The sequence below is a fragment of the Pezoporus occidentalis genome, unplaced genomic scaffold (genome assembly GCF_034315485.1).
Source record: "Pezoporus occidentalis ecotype Australia unplaced genomic scaffold, CSIRO_AGI_Poc_V1 ctg63, whole genome shotgun sequence".
In the NCBI taxonomy this organism is placed as follows: Eukaryota; Metazoa; Chordata; class Aves; order Psittaciformes; family Psittacidae; genus Pezoporus; species Pezoporus occidentalis.
Window position 1 is genome coordinate 3,154,047 of NW_026915977.1, and position 12,909 is coordinate 3,166,955.

At 47.5% G+C, this 12,909-nt stretch overlaps 2 protein-coding genes across 2 annotated transcripts in view; one reads left to right on the plus strand and one right to left on the minus strand.

Moving 5' to 3' along the window:
- Positions 1–12,909, minus strand: part of OPHN1 (oligophrenin 1) — a 159,193-nt gene that overhangs the window by 60,752 nt on the left and 85,532 nt on the right. The gene's annotated exons all lie outside the window — the stretch shown is intronic.
- AR (androgen receptor) overlaps positions 1–12,909 on the plus strand; it is a 52,890-nt gene that overhangs the window by 25,321 nt on the left and 14,660 nt on the right. Inside the window, exon 3 of the mRNA XM_062640039.1 lies at positions 7,830–7,946. Coding sequence (XP_062496023.1) covers positions 7,830–7,946 — 117 coding nt within the window. The remainder of the gene's footprint in view (positions 1–7,829; positions 7,947–12,909) is intronic.

A 12,909-nucleotide genomic window follows, 5' to 3' on the forward strand; every position in this document is an offset into this window, starting at 1 on the left:
GCCATAGAGTACAACAGCATCCTGTTACCATAATGGGACTGTCAAATAATAGATAATAAGTTTGGCATGTCTTTCCCCTAGTAAATCATTTACAGATATGTCTCTTTGCTATACACCAATTCTGTGTAAGGCCAAATGGATTGGCTTGCACAGCCAGAGTAAATAACAGATGCTTGTTTGAGTCAGGCAGTTATTGTTGATTTATAGTAAGTGGAGTCTTGGCTCCCTGTCAGAAAAACTGCTGATGAAAAGCCCCGTGTCAATTGGCAAGTCCCAGCGTGCTTCTCTTCCTCCTCCAACCCCGGGGTAGGCTCTGGCTGGTGTGGGGTGAAGGCTGATACTTCATAGAATCATAGAATGGTTTGGGTTAGAAAGGACCTTATGATCGTACAGTTCCAACCCCCCTGCCATGGGCAGGGATACTGCACACTAGACCATGTTGCCCAAGGCTCTGTCCGACCTGGCCATAAATGCTGCTAGGGATGGAGCATTTACCAGTTCTTTGGGCACCCTGTGCCAGTGCCTCACCACCATCACAGTGAAAAGAACTACTTCCTTATATCTAACCTGAACTTCCCCTGTTTAAATGCATTGCCTTTTACCTATTACCTATAGTGCATTAAATGCACTACAGCCCCTAATGAAGAGTCCCTCTCTAGCATCCTTGTAGGCTCCCTTCAGACCCTGGAAGCTGCTCTGAGGTCTCTACGCAGCCTTCCCTTTTCTAGACTGAACAGCCCCAGCTTTCTCAGCCTGTCTTCGTACGGGAGGTGCTCAAGCCCCCTAATAGTCCTTATGGTCCTCTTCTGGACATGTTCCAACAGTTCCATGTCCTTTTTATGTTGAGGACACCAATACTCCAAGTGAGGTCTCACGAGAGCAGGGTAGAGGTTTAGGATCACCTCCTTCGACCTGCTGGTCACGCTCCTTTTGATGCAGCCCAGGATACGGTTGGTTTCTGGGCTGTGAGTGCACACTGAAGCCGGCTCATGTTCATTTTCTCATCAACCAACACCCCCAAGTCCTTCTCCTTGGGCTGCTCTGAATCTCTTCTCTGCCCAACCTGTAGCTGTGCCCGGGATTGCTCCGACCCAGGTGTAGGACCTTGCACTTCACTTCGTTGAACGTCATGAGGTTGGCATCAGCCCATCTCTCAAGCATGTCAAGGTCTCTGTGGATGGCATCCCTTCCCTCCAGCGTATCGACCGAACCACATTTCAATGTGTTCTCATGTTTCAAAGTCCATAAAATGCATTTCTGAAGCCCTTATATTTTGTCTGTGGACTCTTCTTAAAACAGTAAATCAGAAAGCTTCCTGAAAGTGAGACGAGAAACCTTTTCTCCTGCCTGTATTACCTTCCTATTACTGGTGTAAGACAGCAGCCTCTGATGGGTAGAAGCAATGGAGTAGGAATGGAAGAGCAGTGCAAACAGATCACCTTGAGGAGAATGGAGAATAGCTAAACACATAGCTTTTCTTTTATCGTATTCTTCACCTAATATAATATTGAACTTATTTAGTAGTAATTTAGGGGATATTTAAGAAGGTTTTATAGATATACACTGCCTTCTAAGGGATTAGAAAGGGAAAAGATTTTAAAAAAAAGTGAAAGTTCTGACATTGATTCCTCTTCCCTTTTGAAACACGCTGAGGGATTTGTATGGTTTCCAGTAGAGCTTGCTTTGATAAAATGTTTGACAGATTTGAGGATTTTTGCAAGTTCAGATCCAACCAGTTCTTCCAGAAAGATGCTGGAAGAGTTAGCGGAGAAGACATGAGTATTTCCTTGAACTCTTTCTGTCAGCTCTCTTGACTTCTCTCAAGATGTCCAGGTTATGTGTAGAGCAGCTTTAAAATGTGCCCTGCAGATTCTTCGGCTTGTGAGGTGGGCAGCCTCAGTTTTGTAGTCAAACCTGGTATTTGCCTCTCCCTTGCTCTCACCCCATTCTGGTGTCCAAGTGCTTGAGGGGTCCCCAGAGGGTTGGGACTCCTGCAAGGGAGGAGGACTCCTCCTTCTGATTCCTCTTTCTCCTATGATAACAAAGTTTGGTAAGTAAAAAGTGCATCCATCTCAGCATAGACTTTGATTTTTCTCGACTCAAGTATGCAGGGCAGCATTCCGCATGGTTAGGATGGCTCAGATGTTACAGACATTAGGGTTTGGTTCTCATGATACCACACTTGTCCCTGAAACTAGACAATGCTTCAAGAAGAGCACACTTCCAAATTTGTTGCCTGTCCAGGTGTTGCTGTTGTCCCATCCCATGCAGGAAGGGAGTAATTTCTGAGTCACCTACATCCATCCCTCAAAAATCATAGCCCGTCCTCATCCCTCCAGGGTTGCACGAGGTCTGATGGCAACCTTGGCCAGTTGAGAGCTGCCTCTGCGCAGTGTTCTTGGCAGCGCAGGGCTGGGATGTCTCAGGCTGTATTCCTGATGGGATTGACTTTATATAGCAGAGAGCTAAATGAAAAAAACCCAACAAACCAACACATTTGGCATATTTCCTAGAGGGCTAACAGCCAGACTGCTGTGCAGTCTGTTCCGATTCCCTTTCAGTCACTCTCCATATGGATTATTGTTCTACACCCTGACCTGCTGAAGATCAGCCTTGCACCAGGGAAATGTCTCTGGCTAACTCAAGTTTCCTGTCAGTTTTCAAGATGACAAGTTACAGTGAAGTGTTTTCAAAGACCACCGTCATGTTTTGGATTGCTTTTTCTCTTTCTTGTGGCAGATCTGACAGTATGGAGGAGTGTCAAATCTGGAAAAGACTTGGTGGTGCTGTGGCACTGTGATGCTCCTGCTTCAGTGGCAGGATTCTCACTACCCTGTGGGTATTATTTGCCTTAAAAATTGGTGGAAAGAGCAGAAGGTGGAATAAGCATACCCATGACAGTTCAGGCCCTCCCAGCACAGTCTGCTGCCCGTCTGCTGGAGCTGGGGGCTGAAGCTCTGTGTCTGGGGCTGGATGCTTTCCTTTTGCTTTCTTTAGACTTCTGGTAAATGCAGGTGACTATTAGGAAAATTGCAAAGATAGTTTATTAAATTCTGGCCACGGCCCAGCTGGTGACAGTGATAGGGACCAGAGTTTTTACAGAAGAGCATTAGGGACCCTGTGGTTACCTGAGACCTTGGGGGATTCACTTTCTCAGGAAGCTTGGCCTTATCCTTCAGTTGTTAGATCTGGTTTATGACCTGAGATACGAGGACATGTGTCTCTTCCAAAAGGCATTTAATGGGTTTTCACATTTGCAACCTTAAATCTTACTCCAGACGTTTGCATAGATTACTTTGTTTTCTGGAGGACAAAGCTACTCGAGGCACAACTCCTCATGGAGCAGCAGGCTTTTAGTTAAGTAACTTCTGGGCTGAGTCACTGATCTTTCCTCATAAATCTCTATTCTTAGTCGAGACTGGAGAACTGCTTTTCCCCTCTGCTCATGATGTTTGTTGCAGCTCCAGTGGGTGAGCAGGAGGACTTGGTAATGGCAGAAGCATCCCCCTGCCTGGGGGAGCCCCAGGTGGCAGGGTTGTCCCATTGAGGCGGCACTGGTACACCAGTGTACCTGTGATGTGCAGTGGAAGGGAGACTGCAGCAAGCCTGCAAGATCCACTGTTGCACAGACTGATCTTCTAGGGCTCTGTTCTGGTCTGGCATGGGAGAGGGATGCTGAGTACCTTTGTAACTGCACTTCTCACCCACATGTGTGTCAGACAGCATCTGGATAGGCAGGGAAGGAAAGGGGTCTTCTCTGGGCACACATCTGCAGAGTCATCAACTGGGTAGTTATATTGAGGCCCACACCTTGCCAGCATCCCCGTTGTAAGTACAATCTGAGTGACTGGCTTTGCCAAGAGCAGGACTGCTGGGAGAGTATGTTTGAAGTTTAGACCTGTACTACAGGTTTGCAAAGCAAGAGCCTCTGCTTTGGAGTGCTGTGAGAAAGCGTCTGTTTGCAGAAAAGAAAAGGAGGAAAAAAAAAATCATTCCAGTGTTAATGAGAGAAAAACCAGTGCATTTATCTTTAAATGCAGAGCAGCTGATTGCAAAATATCTCTGCTTGTTCTTAAATGAAGAGAGTAAATCATCCTGAAATTAAAATCAAGTCTGTGTGTAAGAAGTTACTAAAGACAGATGGAACCCTTCTGTGTCCCAGCAACCCTCCCTTGTTCTCTGGGCTGTTGCAGCCAATGGCACTGTCTTCTCTGCCTGCTCCTGCTGTGTTCAGGTTTACAAGGATGTGCATGGCTGTGCAAGTGGTGCATGCTCCCAGCCTGGAGAGAAGGGACAGCATACACTGGTGTGGATGGAGCAGAGGGGCTGTCTCTGGGGTAACCACCAGAGATGCCGTCAGTCTGTGTCTGTGCTATCAGATGACTGATGTCAGCTCATACCGGGGGTGATGAGTGTCCGACTCTCACGGCTCTGTGTGGTCGGTGGGATGAGTGCAGGCCATTCAGGATTGCTTGGCTTTGCTGTAGCAGTGACGTGGTGTGGTCCTTCTCCTAGATCATGGGGACAGCAGTGATGAGGGGCCAGGTTTAGCTACGTTCCTTGGAATTAGGACAAGATGAGCGAGTAGCTTGTTCTCCTGCTAGGCAGAAGCAGACTCATGAATAGCCACTGCATGACCGTTTCCCTTTTTGTTAATGCTAACAGCTTAAAATAAACTGTGCTAGACTCTGCATATACAGTTAACAGAAAATTGGTTTCTGCCCCGAAGGGTTTATTTTGTGAACCAGGAGGCAGGCCCTTGCCATTTCAGCAAAATCACCGTGCTATGACTGTGGGGTGAGTTTTTGACTGGGACTTAAAAGCTTACCCTCAGCTGAGCCCTGCGGCAGGGAGGTGGTCATAGACACTCTTCTAGGGTGCTTATTTTGTGCACAGTGATCCGGGAGGGCTGCAGGCACCGGGGGCACCCTGTCTGGTCTTATGGGGGGGGGATCATTCACTCTCATGTCCCTTCCAGTGCCAGAGGTGGCGGCTGCTGCTGAAGAGCTGGTGGGGAACAGCATGGCTGCCTCATTGAGCAAGGCTGGAAGCTGGTTCTTCAATCTGCTCCCCTCCCATGGGTGCCCGTGGGTGCCTGGGGGGACAAAGTGGGGTGGGGGGCAAGCTCACATGTCAGTAGGCTGCCCAGAGCTTGGGGGACAAAAGAGGATGGGGCTGGTGGATGTTCCTTCTTTTGAGAGGGGAATTCAGATAGAGCTGTGCCTGACCCTGGAGTGTCCTTGTGGGGCTCGGGCAGTGACTGTGCTGCCTTCCCTTACTAAAGCCGTTCAAGGGAGAGGCTTGACCTTTTAAAAGACTTTGAGCTATTATTGTTGCAAAAATGCTGTAGTTCAGGGAGGTGAGATAGGGATAGGAGCAGGAGCCGCAGGGTGAGGGTAGAGCAGGAGGGTTGTGTGGATGCTCCCCAGGCAGCACTGCTCACAACAGCCTGATGGCCTTGGCCAGGTACTGCGTTGGTCCCTGTGGGCTGAGCCTTTCTGGTACTCTCAATCCCAGCCATTCTGTACTCGTGGTGGTTTTGATAGGGTCTGGAGCATCCCAGTGTCAGAAGCTGTTCACAAGGCAGGAATTCCGCAATGCAGCTGGGGGGAAAGGAGAGCAAAATCACCTTACAGCTCCCCATGCCTGTGCCTGTGAAAGGAGGATGTCCATTCTTGTTTGTTAAATACGCATAAAGAGGTTGAGTGGAGAGAGTATGGTCTCGGCACTCGTTTCCTGCGGCATAAAAATAACTCCAAGTAACCCACTTTCAGCTGAAGTTGTTTATTACTCATCCTCCTCAATGAACTGTTGAAAGGAAGAATGGTGCTTGTGTTCTCTGGGGTTTGGTGTCATCACTGCTTCTGAGGCTTCTCTAAGTGTCCTTAACTCTGGTAATGAGCAAGGGTAGGGGGGTAAGAAGAGATGCTGATGAGAATGGTGTTAAAAGGATTTAGCAAGGTATCACGTGCTGCAGGTAATGAACTCTTATGTCTGCAGTCTTAACAGCTAAGGCCCTGGAGGTGGTGTAATGATCAGCTTTTAATGGGGATGATTCCGAGAATTGCAAAAGTATATTTTTGCAGCCCTTTGGTGTAGCCTTGTGTGCACACAGTGTGCGAAGGGCTTCACTGCACACTGAGCTTCGTACCGGCTTCCCTGCCACCCTGTGCTGAGAGGCTGCAGGAGGGCTTCTGGTGGTGCTGGTGAAGGAGTGGTGGGACCTCCTCTGGGCTCTTTCTTTCCACCAGTGCAGGAAACCTCGCTGCTTTGGAGGTCCGTGGGGAAGCAACAGACAGTGCCAGTGAGGCCTGTGGTGCTGGGTTGCTAAAAAATTGCCACTTTTTCTGATTCCAGTATCTTCAGAAGGTGTGGAATTGTATGTGGGAGGTGGGGAGTTGTTAAATCAGTGCACCAAAATAGGTGCATCTCTTGTCAAAGCTCTCACATCAAGCGGTTAGATTCAACCTAATCTTCTTAATTGATCTCTGATGACTCCGAAACGTTACTCCTATGAGAATACAGAAAGCAAACTCTTGCAGGATGATGAATAAAGGTTAAGTTGGATATAGACTGATTTCCAGTCACTTTGCAGGCATTGGCAGAGTCTGTGACGTGCACAGCTCTGTTAATTACTGAGATTGGTTTAGTTTGGACCGGCGTGAAGACCAAATATTGAATGAATCAAATGTCAAATAAATCCTCATCCAGTTTAGACTTGACAAGAAAACAAATGATAATGAGTCAGGAAGGAAAATTCATTCCTGGCACATCTAGCAAATGAGGCAGAAAAGAAACCCAAAACAACCCAAGCTGAAATACGGAACTCTAAGGGCTACTCTCTAAACAAGAGGAAAGGTGCGTCTGAGAAACCCGTTAGTCTGACAATAGGTAACTTATGCCTTTTCTGCAAGCCCCCTCAACCTGCTGCAGTGCAAGGTCTCCTTTACAGGGAATGGCTGGTCTCAGTTTCTTCCTGGACAGGGAACATGGTGACTTGGTGACAGCCTGGCATCAGACGCACAGTGGCAGAGCTTGTGGAGCAGCAGTTTATAAATCAGTTTCCCAATCCCGGTGTCTGTAAACTGCAGACAGCAAACCTGATTAGTACTAATGGGTGGTACTGCAAATAATTCAGCCTCCAAAAGCACAGTAAAGAGAGTTATGGTTGTGGAGAGAAGGCCACTGTCCGGAGTCTGCGTTCAACAAACTGTAAGTGCGTGCCAGCTGGAGGGTCAAACTGTGTTTTGGAAATGTTCTAGGCGAAAAACAGATCTTTACAGCAAAAAGCCAAGCAATAGATATATGGCAGTTAAAAAATGAGAACTGAACTTTCCATATTTCATTACTTTTTAACTGCTGTTTATTGCCTACCTCTGCTGTGCTGCACAGAGCAGGGTGATTTACCTCCTAGGAGGTCATGGTCTAGAAGCCTGTAAGGTGTGTGGGCAGAGGAGCCATGCACCTGGCAGCGGGAGGGCAGGTAGGGATGGGCACTGAAGTGTGGTGGAACAGTAGTGACTGTGTTTCGGGCAGCCAGCTCTCATGCAAAGCGTGTGTCTGGCCATGAACCACTCCTGTAGCAGCAGAGGTAGAACTGTGATGTTTTCCCAAGAAGATGCCAACTTCTGGCATAAGTACTCCACTTTGGGAGGAGGGGGGTTAAACCTGGAACCAGCACTGATATGGTTCTTCCCTTCCCTTTCCCCTTCCTTTTCACCTTCCCCACTCTCCTCCAGTGGTGCTGAGAAAGCATGGGTTCATTTACTCCTGTGAACTTGCTCTGATCGGTACCCACCACCATCAGCTGTTTCCTCTGGTGTCTGTAGGTAAACAGAAATACCTTTGTGCCAGCCGGAACGACTGCACCATCGACAAGTTCAGGAGGAAAAACTGCCCGTCCTGCCGCCTGCGGAAGTGCTATGAAGCTGGGATGACTCTTGGAGGTAATACTTGAATAACGTCCCCTGGGTCCTTGCAGTGGGAGATACCCTGAAGATAAAGAGTGTACTTGGCAAACTAAATAGGCAGGAGATGGCTGAGAAGCTGAGGCTGGTGGAGCATAATGAGCTTTGGGAAACGTTTGCAGGTTTCTAATAGCAGAATGTGAATTCCATTAATGTCTGTTTGTTTCAGAAAACATTCTTTTCCTTAATTTGAAGATGTGTTAATCTGAAAAAATGGAAACAGCTGGGTAAGCTGGATTCTCACTCACACCAAAGCCCTTTTGAACAGAGCATTCCTAAATTAAAATTATTTTTCCCAGGCAGAAAGGGGCGTTTTTCTTCATAAAATTACTTTATAAAATTCTTTATACAATTACTGCCCCAGTATTTTTCTTTGCTGAATAGAAGTTGCTTCTGTATCACTGGTAAAGATACTCGTTACAGTCTGTTCCAAAACCGATAGCTCTACCAAAACCTGACACTGCCTGTATCTAAAATCTGGAAGCTACAACGTAGATCACTGTGTGGCTCATCTTTGAGTTCATTTGATGTGAGAGTGAGGAAGAAAATTAAAAGATGGGGCTGATGAACCTTACCCATGATGGAGAGGCCCCTGACAGTGAAGTGGAGGGGGAGTCATGGGTGATGCACAAAGGAAAGCTGCTGGCAGCGTCAGGCACAGTGCAGAGTGAGGCAGGGGGGAGCCCTCCCTAGTCAGATGTGCCAAAGTTTTAGTTTAAATACTTCCGCCATTGCTGGGATGGGCAGTGCCTCCCGGAGCTTCGGGAATGTCTTGGAGCTTGCTACCAAAATGGCTCTGGTTTATTGCTCTTTGAGTGGTTTTACTTTTATTTCTCCCTGAGCAGTTCTATAGCTCAAACACGTCCAGTTGGCAGGGCAGGAGCCAGCTTCTCCCCTCTGCTTTTGAAGCACTGGGTAGTAAACCTAAGCAGTGGGGGCACAGCTCCTGGGGGAGCAATGCAGGACATCTGGCTCCTTTCCTCCTGGTAGCAAGCAGAAAAAACAAACGTTTCCAAAGATAATGCAGTCCTCAGACCTCATGATGTCACCTGGAGTGCTGGCTCTGACCGCTCGTTGTTTATGCTTCCTCTCCACCGTGGGTGAGCCGGAGCGATGTGTACTGGCACATGCAGAGGCGCACCAGGATCTCTGAGCATCAGGGAGGTGCCCGGTGGACCTGATGCAACCAGGCAGGCAGTTTGCTTGCTGGAGTTACCGGGTAGCTGTCTGTGTCCCTGTTCCCCAGCTCTGCCCCAGCCCCGGTCACCCATCCCAGATGGGTAGCCATGCCTACCCGCATGCCTGCTTGCAGGAGGTCCTGATGACAGTAATTTTCATGGCTGCTGCTGGCCATTCGTAGCCATGGCATCCCAGGGAAGCAGGGAGGCTCCTGTGGGACCCTTCCCCTGTTGCCTGGGAGGGTTGGGACCAGGACACCAACACCACTCTGCTGTGGGGTTTCTGGGTTCCTGAGTGGGGTACAGCAATGAAGAGCCAAACCCAGCACCCCAGTCCACAGCCCACAGGAGGGCTTTATAATGCCATCCAAAGCAAGCTCCTGTTTTTATGTGCTTTATTCTGGTGAATTTTCCTTAAGAGAAGACATACATCAGTGTAACATTTCTCTGCAGGACATGCTGACAAAATTAATGCTAATACTGCTAGCCCCCCCTCCCTTTTTTTCTTAAGCTCTTTGGGTCACCCTGACCTGTTCTGCCTGGTCTGTTTTACATTTGTTTTGAATGTCGGTTTAAAGGCAGTTGTTAAAAACATGCACGCTATGAGTTTGTCCACAGTTATTTCTTCCACCGTAGAAGTGCAGAGCATTTGAAACTCTTCCAAGCTCCACAGAGTTGTTTTTAACTGCCTGTTACTTACCAGTCTCTGGTAAGGTAGAACAGAGCCCCTGTGACCAAGCAGACCTGCAGCTCTCAGTATGTTTAATGAGAGGAGGAGGTGACACGCTGAATACCTTATTTAGGACTCTCTGCTTTGGCACAGAATGGCAGTATGTCGAAGCACTTCATTATTGAGATCACTCTGACCTGCAAACTGAAATCCATTAAACAGAATCTTCTCTCCCAATCTACGCTGTAAAGCCCAAGAGGAGGAGAAATGAAAAATAAGAAAGAGTGATAATGCAGGTTTCATGTGCAGCATTGAACATCGGTTCTGCTGGTGCACCATCCTAACTCTCACACAGCACCAGCTCATGCTGCGAGTGCAGGTGGCTGCACAGATCCTGCACAGGTATCTGGATCCCTTTGTCCTGCTTTAGTCAGGACCCTGCCACCCCTCGGCCAGCACAGCTCCTGCTGAACTGAGTTTAAGGCACCTCCTGTTTGCTGCCAGTGCATTTTAGTTGTGGCATGCAATGTCCCATGGGCCATTCCCGCTGTGAGAACCCAGCACCTCTGCCCTCAGCCTAGCAGTTGTGCTCCATGGTGGTCCTGTCTAGGGGCAAAACCTCCCAAACATGCACAATTCAGTTTGTTTTGTTAATGGTAGGGCTAGAAAACTACTGTCATAACTGCTGATATCTTGCAAAAACCTATGTCTTCAGGTACACCTGTATTTAGTCCTAATTCAGGTCCAGTTGCCGTGGTTAAAGTAGAGATCATGTCCTATAGAAGCGTTTGATACTGATGTAAGCATTTCCAGCAGTGGAGAATCTAACACGTTTTTTGCCATGCAGTTGCAATAGTTCATTCCCTTCAGTGTTGCAATAGATGTACTGCATTTTTCATCATGTCTGTTCCTGATTTCCAGCAACTGGATCTTTATTACAGCTTTGCTAGACTGAAAGCATACTTCTATTGAATTTCTGTCTCCACAGTGGGTTTTGCTGCCTGTGACTTAATAACCCTTTAAGCCTTCTGCATAGACACCTGGGTGAAATTCTTCCTTTCTCTGGGGTGTGTTGTCTAGTCTTTACTATTCTTACGGCTTCTGCAGTTTGCCAACACCTCCCTCGTACGGTGAACATCTAATCGCAGTTTCATGATGTAGGCAGCATCACTGCTTAAAGGCAGTGGTAGGATGCTCTCCAGGCCAGTGCTTCCCTCCTTCACATGGCTTGGGATCCTGCTAATCCTGTGCTCACTGAACTGTCCTGGCCAGCTCAGGCCTCTGAGTTTGTCCATCAGTTTTTGGTGTGAGTTAATGCTGCCGAGGATGGAGTTTGGCATTCATTGAAAATGGCTTGCTTTTTCAGTTGCTTGATGTATCTTCTTACAGTGAAATGAACATTGCTTTGATAGATAGAGCTTATCAGCAGACGTTGTTCAGTGATCAGTCCTTAATGTTCATTATTGTTTGCCCATCTATGCATTGTCATGCAGACTATTTTAGTAGAAATGGCTGGTTGTCTTTTTTGAAGTGAAGGTAGACATTCACTAGCAAAGAGCTGTGAACCCTCATAAGAAACAAACCTGTCTGATGTTGTTCCAGCATTTATCATTACTTTTTGAGATGTATCATCTGGGTGATTTGAAATCATTCAGCAGCACTGGCTGATTTTATGTCGTTCGAGTTATTTTTTTAAACTCATGTGGGCCAGACTGAGTCAGCTCTCTTAAACATGTCTGCTGTGCTAGTGCTATTGTAATTAACAGCTAAAATTATCATGCTGGAGAAGACTGATAGCTTGACAGGATCTGTTTTTGGCAAGCCACATGTGGATGTTAGGAAATTGAAAGAACAGGATACAAGTCAAGTCCTGTTTCAGCTTCTCTGCCGAGAGCTTCTCGCCTGCAGCTGACGCCAGCATGCGGTGCGTGGGGCTGGCAGGATTCCCTGTCATTGCTGGTGCAGAAGCACTGTTCCTCCAGGTCCATAGAACTTTCACAAGTCCTGGCAGTCATGGAAAATCCATGCTGGAGCCCAGCATGCTCCTTCACCAGGGCTTCAGGAACGCCCGGCAGGAGGGCCGGCAGGCAGGCTTCACTTGCTTAAAGCATGTGTCACTTTGATCATTGCTCTCTAGTGTGCTCCCTGCGGATTCTTGCACTGCTGAATATTTTGTCACGATCCTCTATAATTATATGCATCCTTCCAGCTTTTTTTGAAGTATGTCGGGTGTTTTCTTGGCTAACCCCGTGCCTTGCTGCAGGCATGACTTGGTGCTGCTGTGCCAGCAGCTGCATGTCAAGGCTTCCCTCTTACACGTTAACAGCTAAGAGGGACACTGCGTGTTTGCTGTCACTTGTGCTTTGTCACCCCACCATGCTTCGGGGAAGTACAATGTAGGCTTCTGCCTAGCTTAGCTCATCCTGGAATAAAAGTATAACAGATGTATTTCATTTCTTTATTCCTATTTTTATTCCCAGTAGCTGCTGAGTAGGAGCTACTATCAATAAGGGGTTTTGCAGAGGTGACTGAGTATAAGCTACTCTTCACCTTAGAAGCTTTTCTCCATCTAGTAACATCAGTGTTTCAGTGATCTATAGAACAACCACTCCTGGCAAGCACAAACATCAGGCTCGTCTGGTAAGAGCAGTTACCAGTGCTTTCTCACATGGAGGGGTTTGGTTTAAGCCTGCAGTCTCAGAGTCAGCATAGTTGGTTGCTTGCTCTCTTCTTACTTCATACAGTATCTCTTAGGACTAGGTAATTCAGTTTTAAGGGGAAAAAAATTAACATTTAAACCAAACCATGTGTGTGTTTATACAGTGTGGATTTGGCTCCATTTACACACAGGACCTGATGGGTAGTGTTTATTCATCTTTGGAAGACACCATTTGCTTTTTATTTCTTCTTTCAAGCCGAGATCTTTTCTTCCTAGCAGCACTCCTGTCTCTAAAGGTCCAGCGCCAAGCATGACCATGAGACATGGTTTCTGCCTCAGGTGGAGTCAGCCCCGTTGCCTCCTTCCTGAATTAACGTGTGGTGCTTTGGAAGCGAGTGGTCAGTGTTCTGTGCTCCCCTCCTCCGTGCTGCTTGT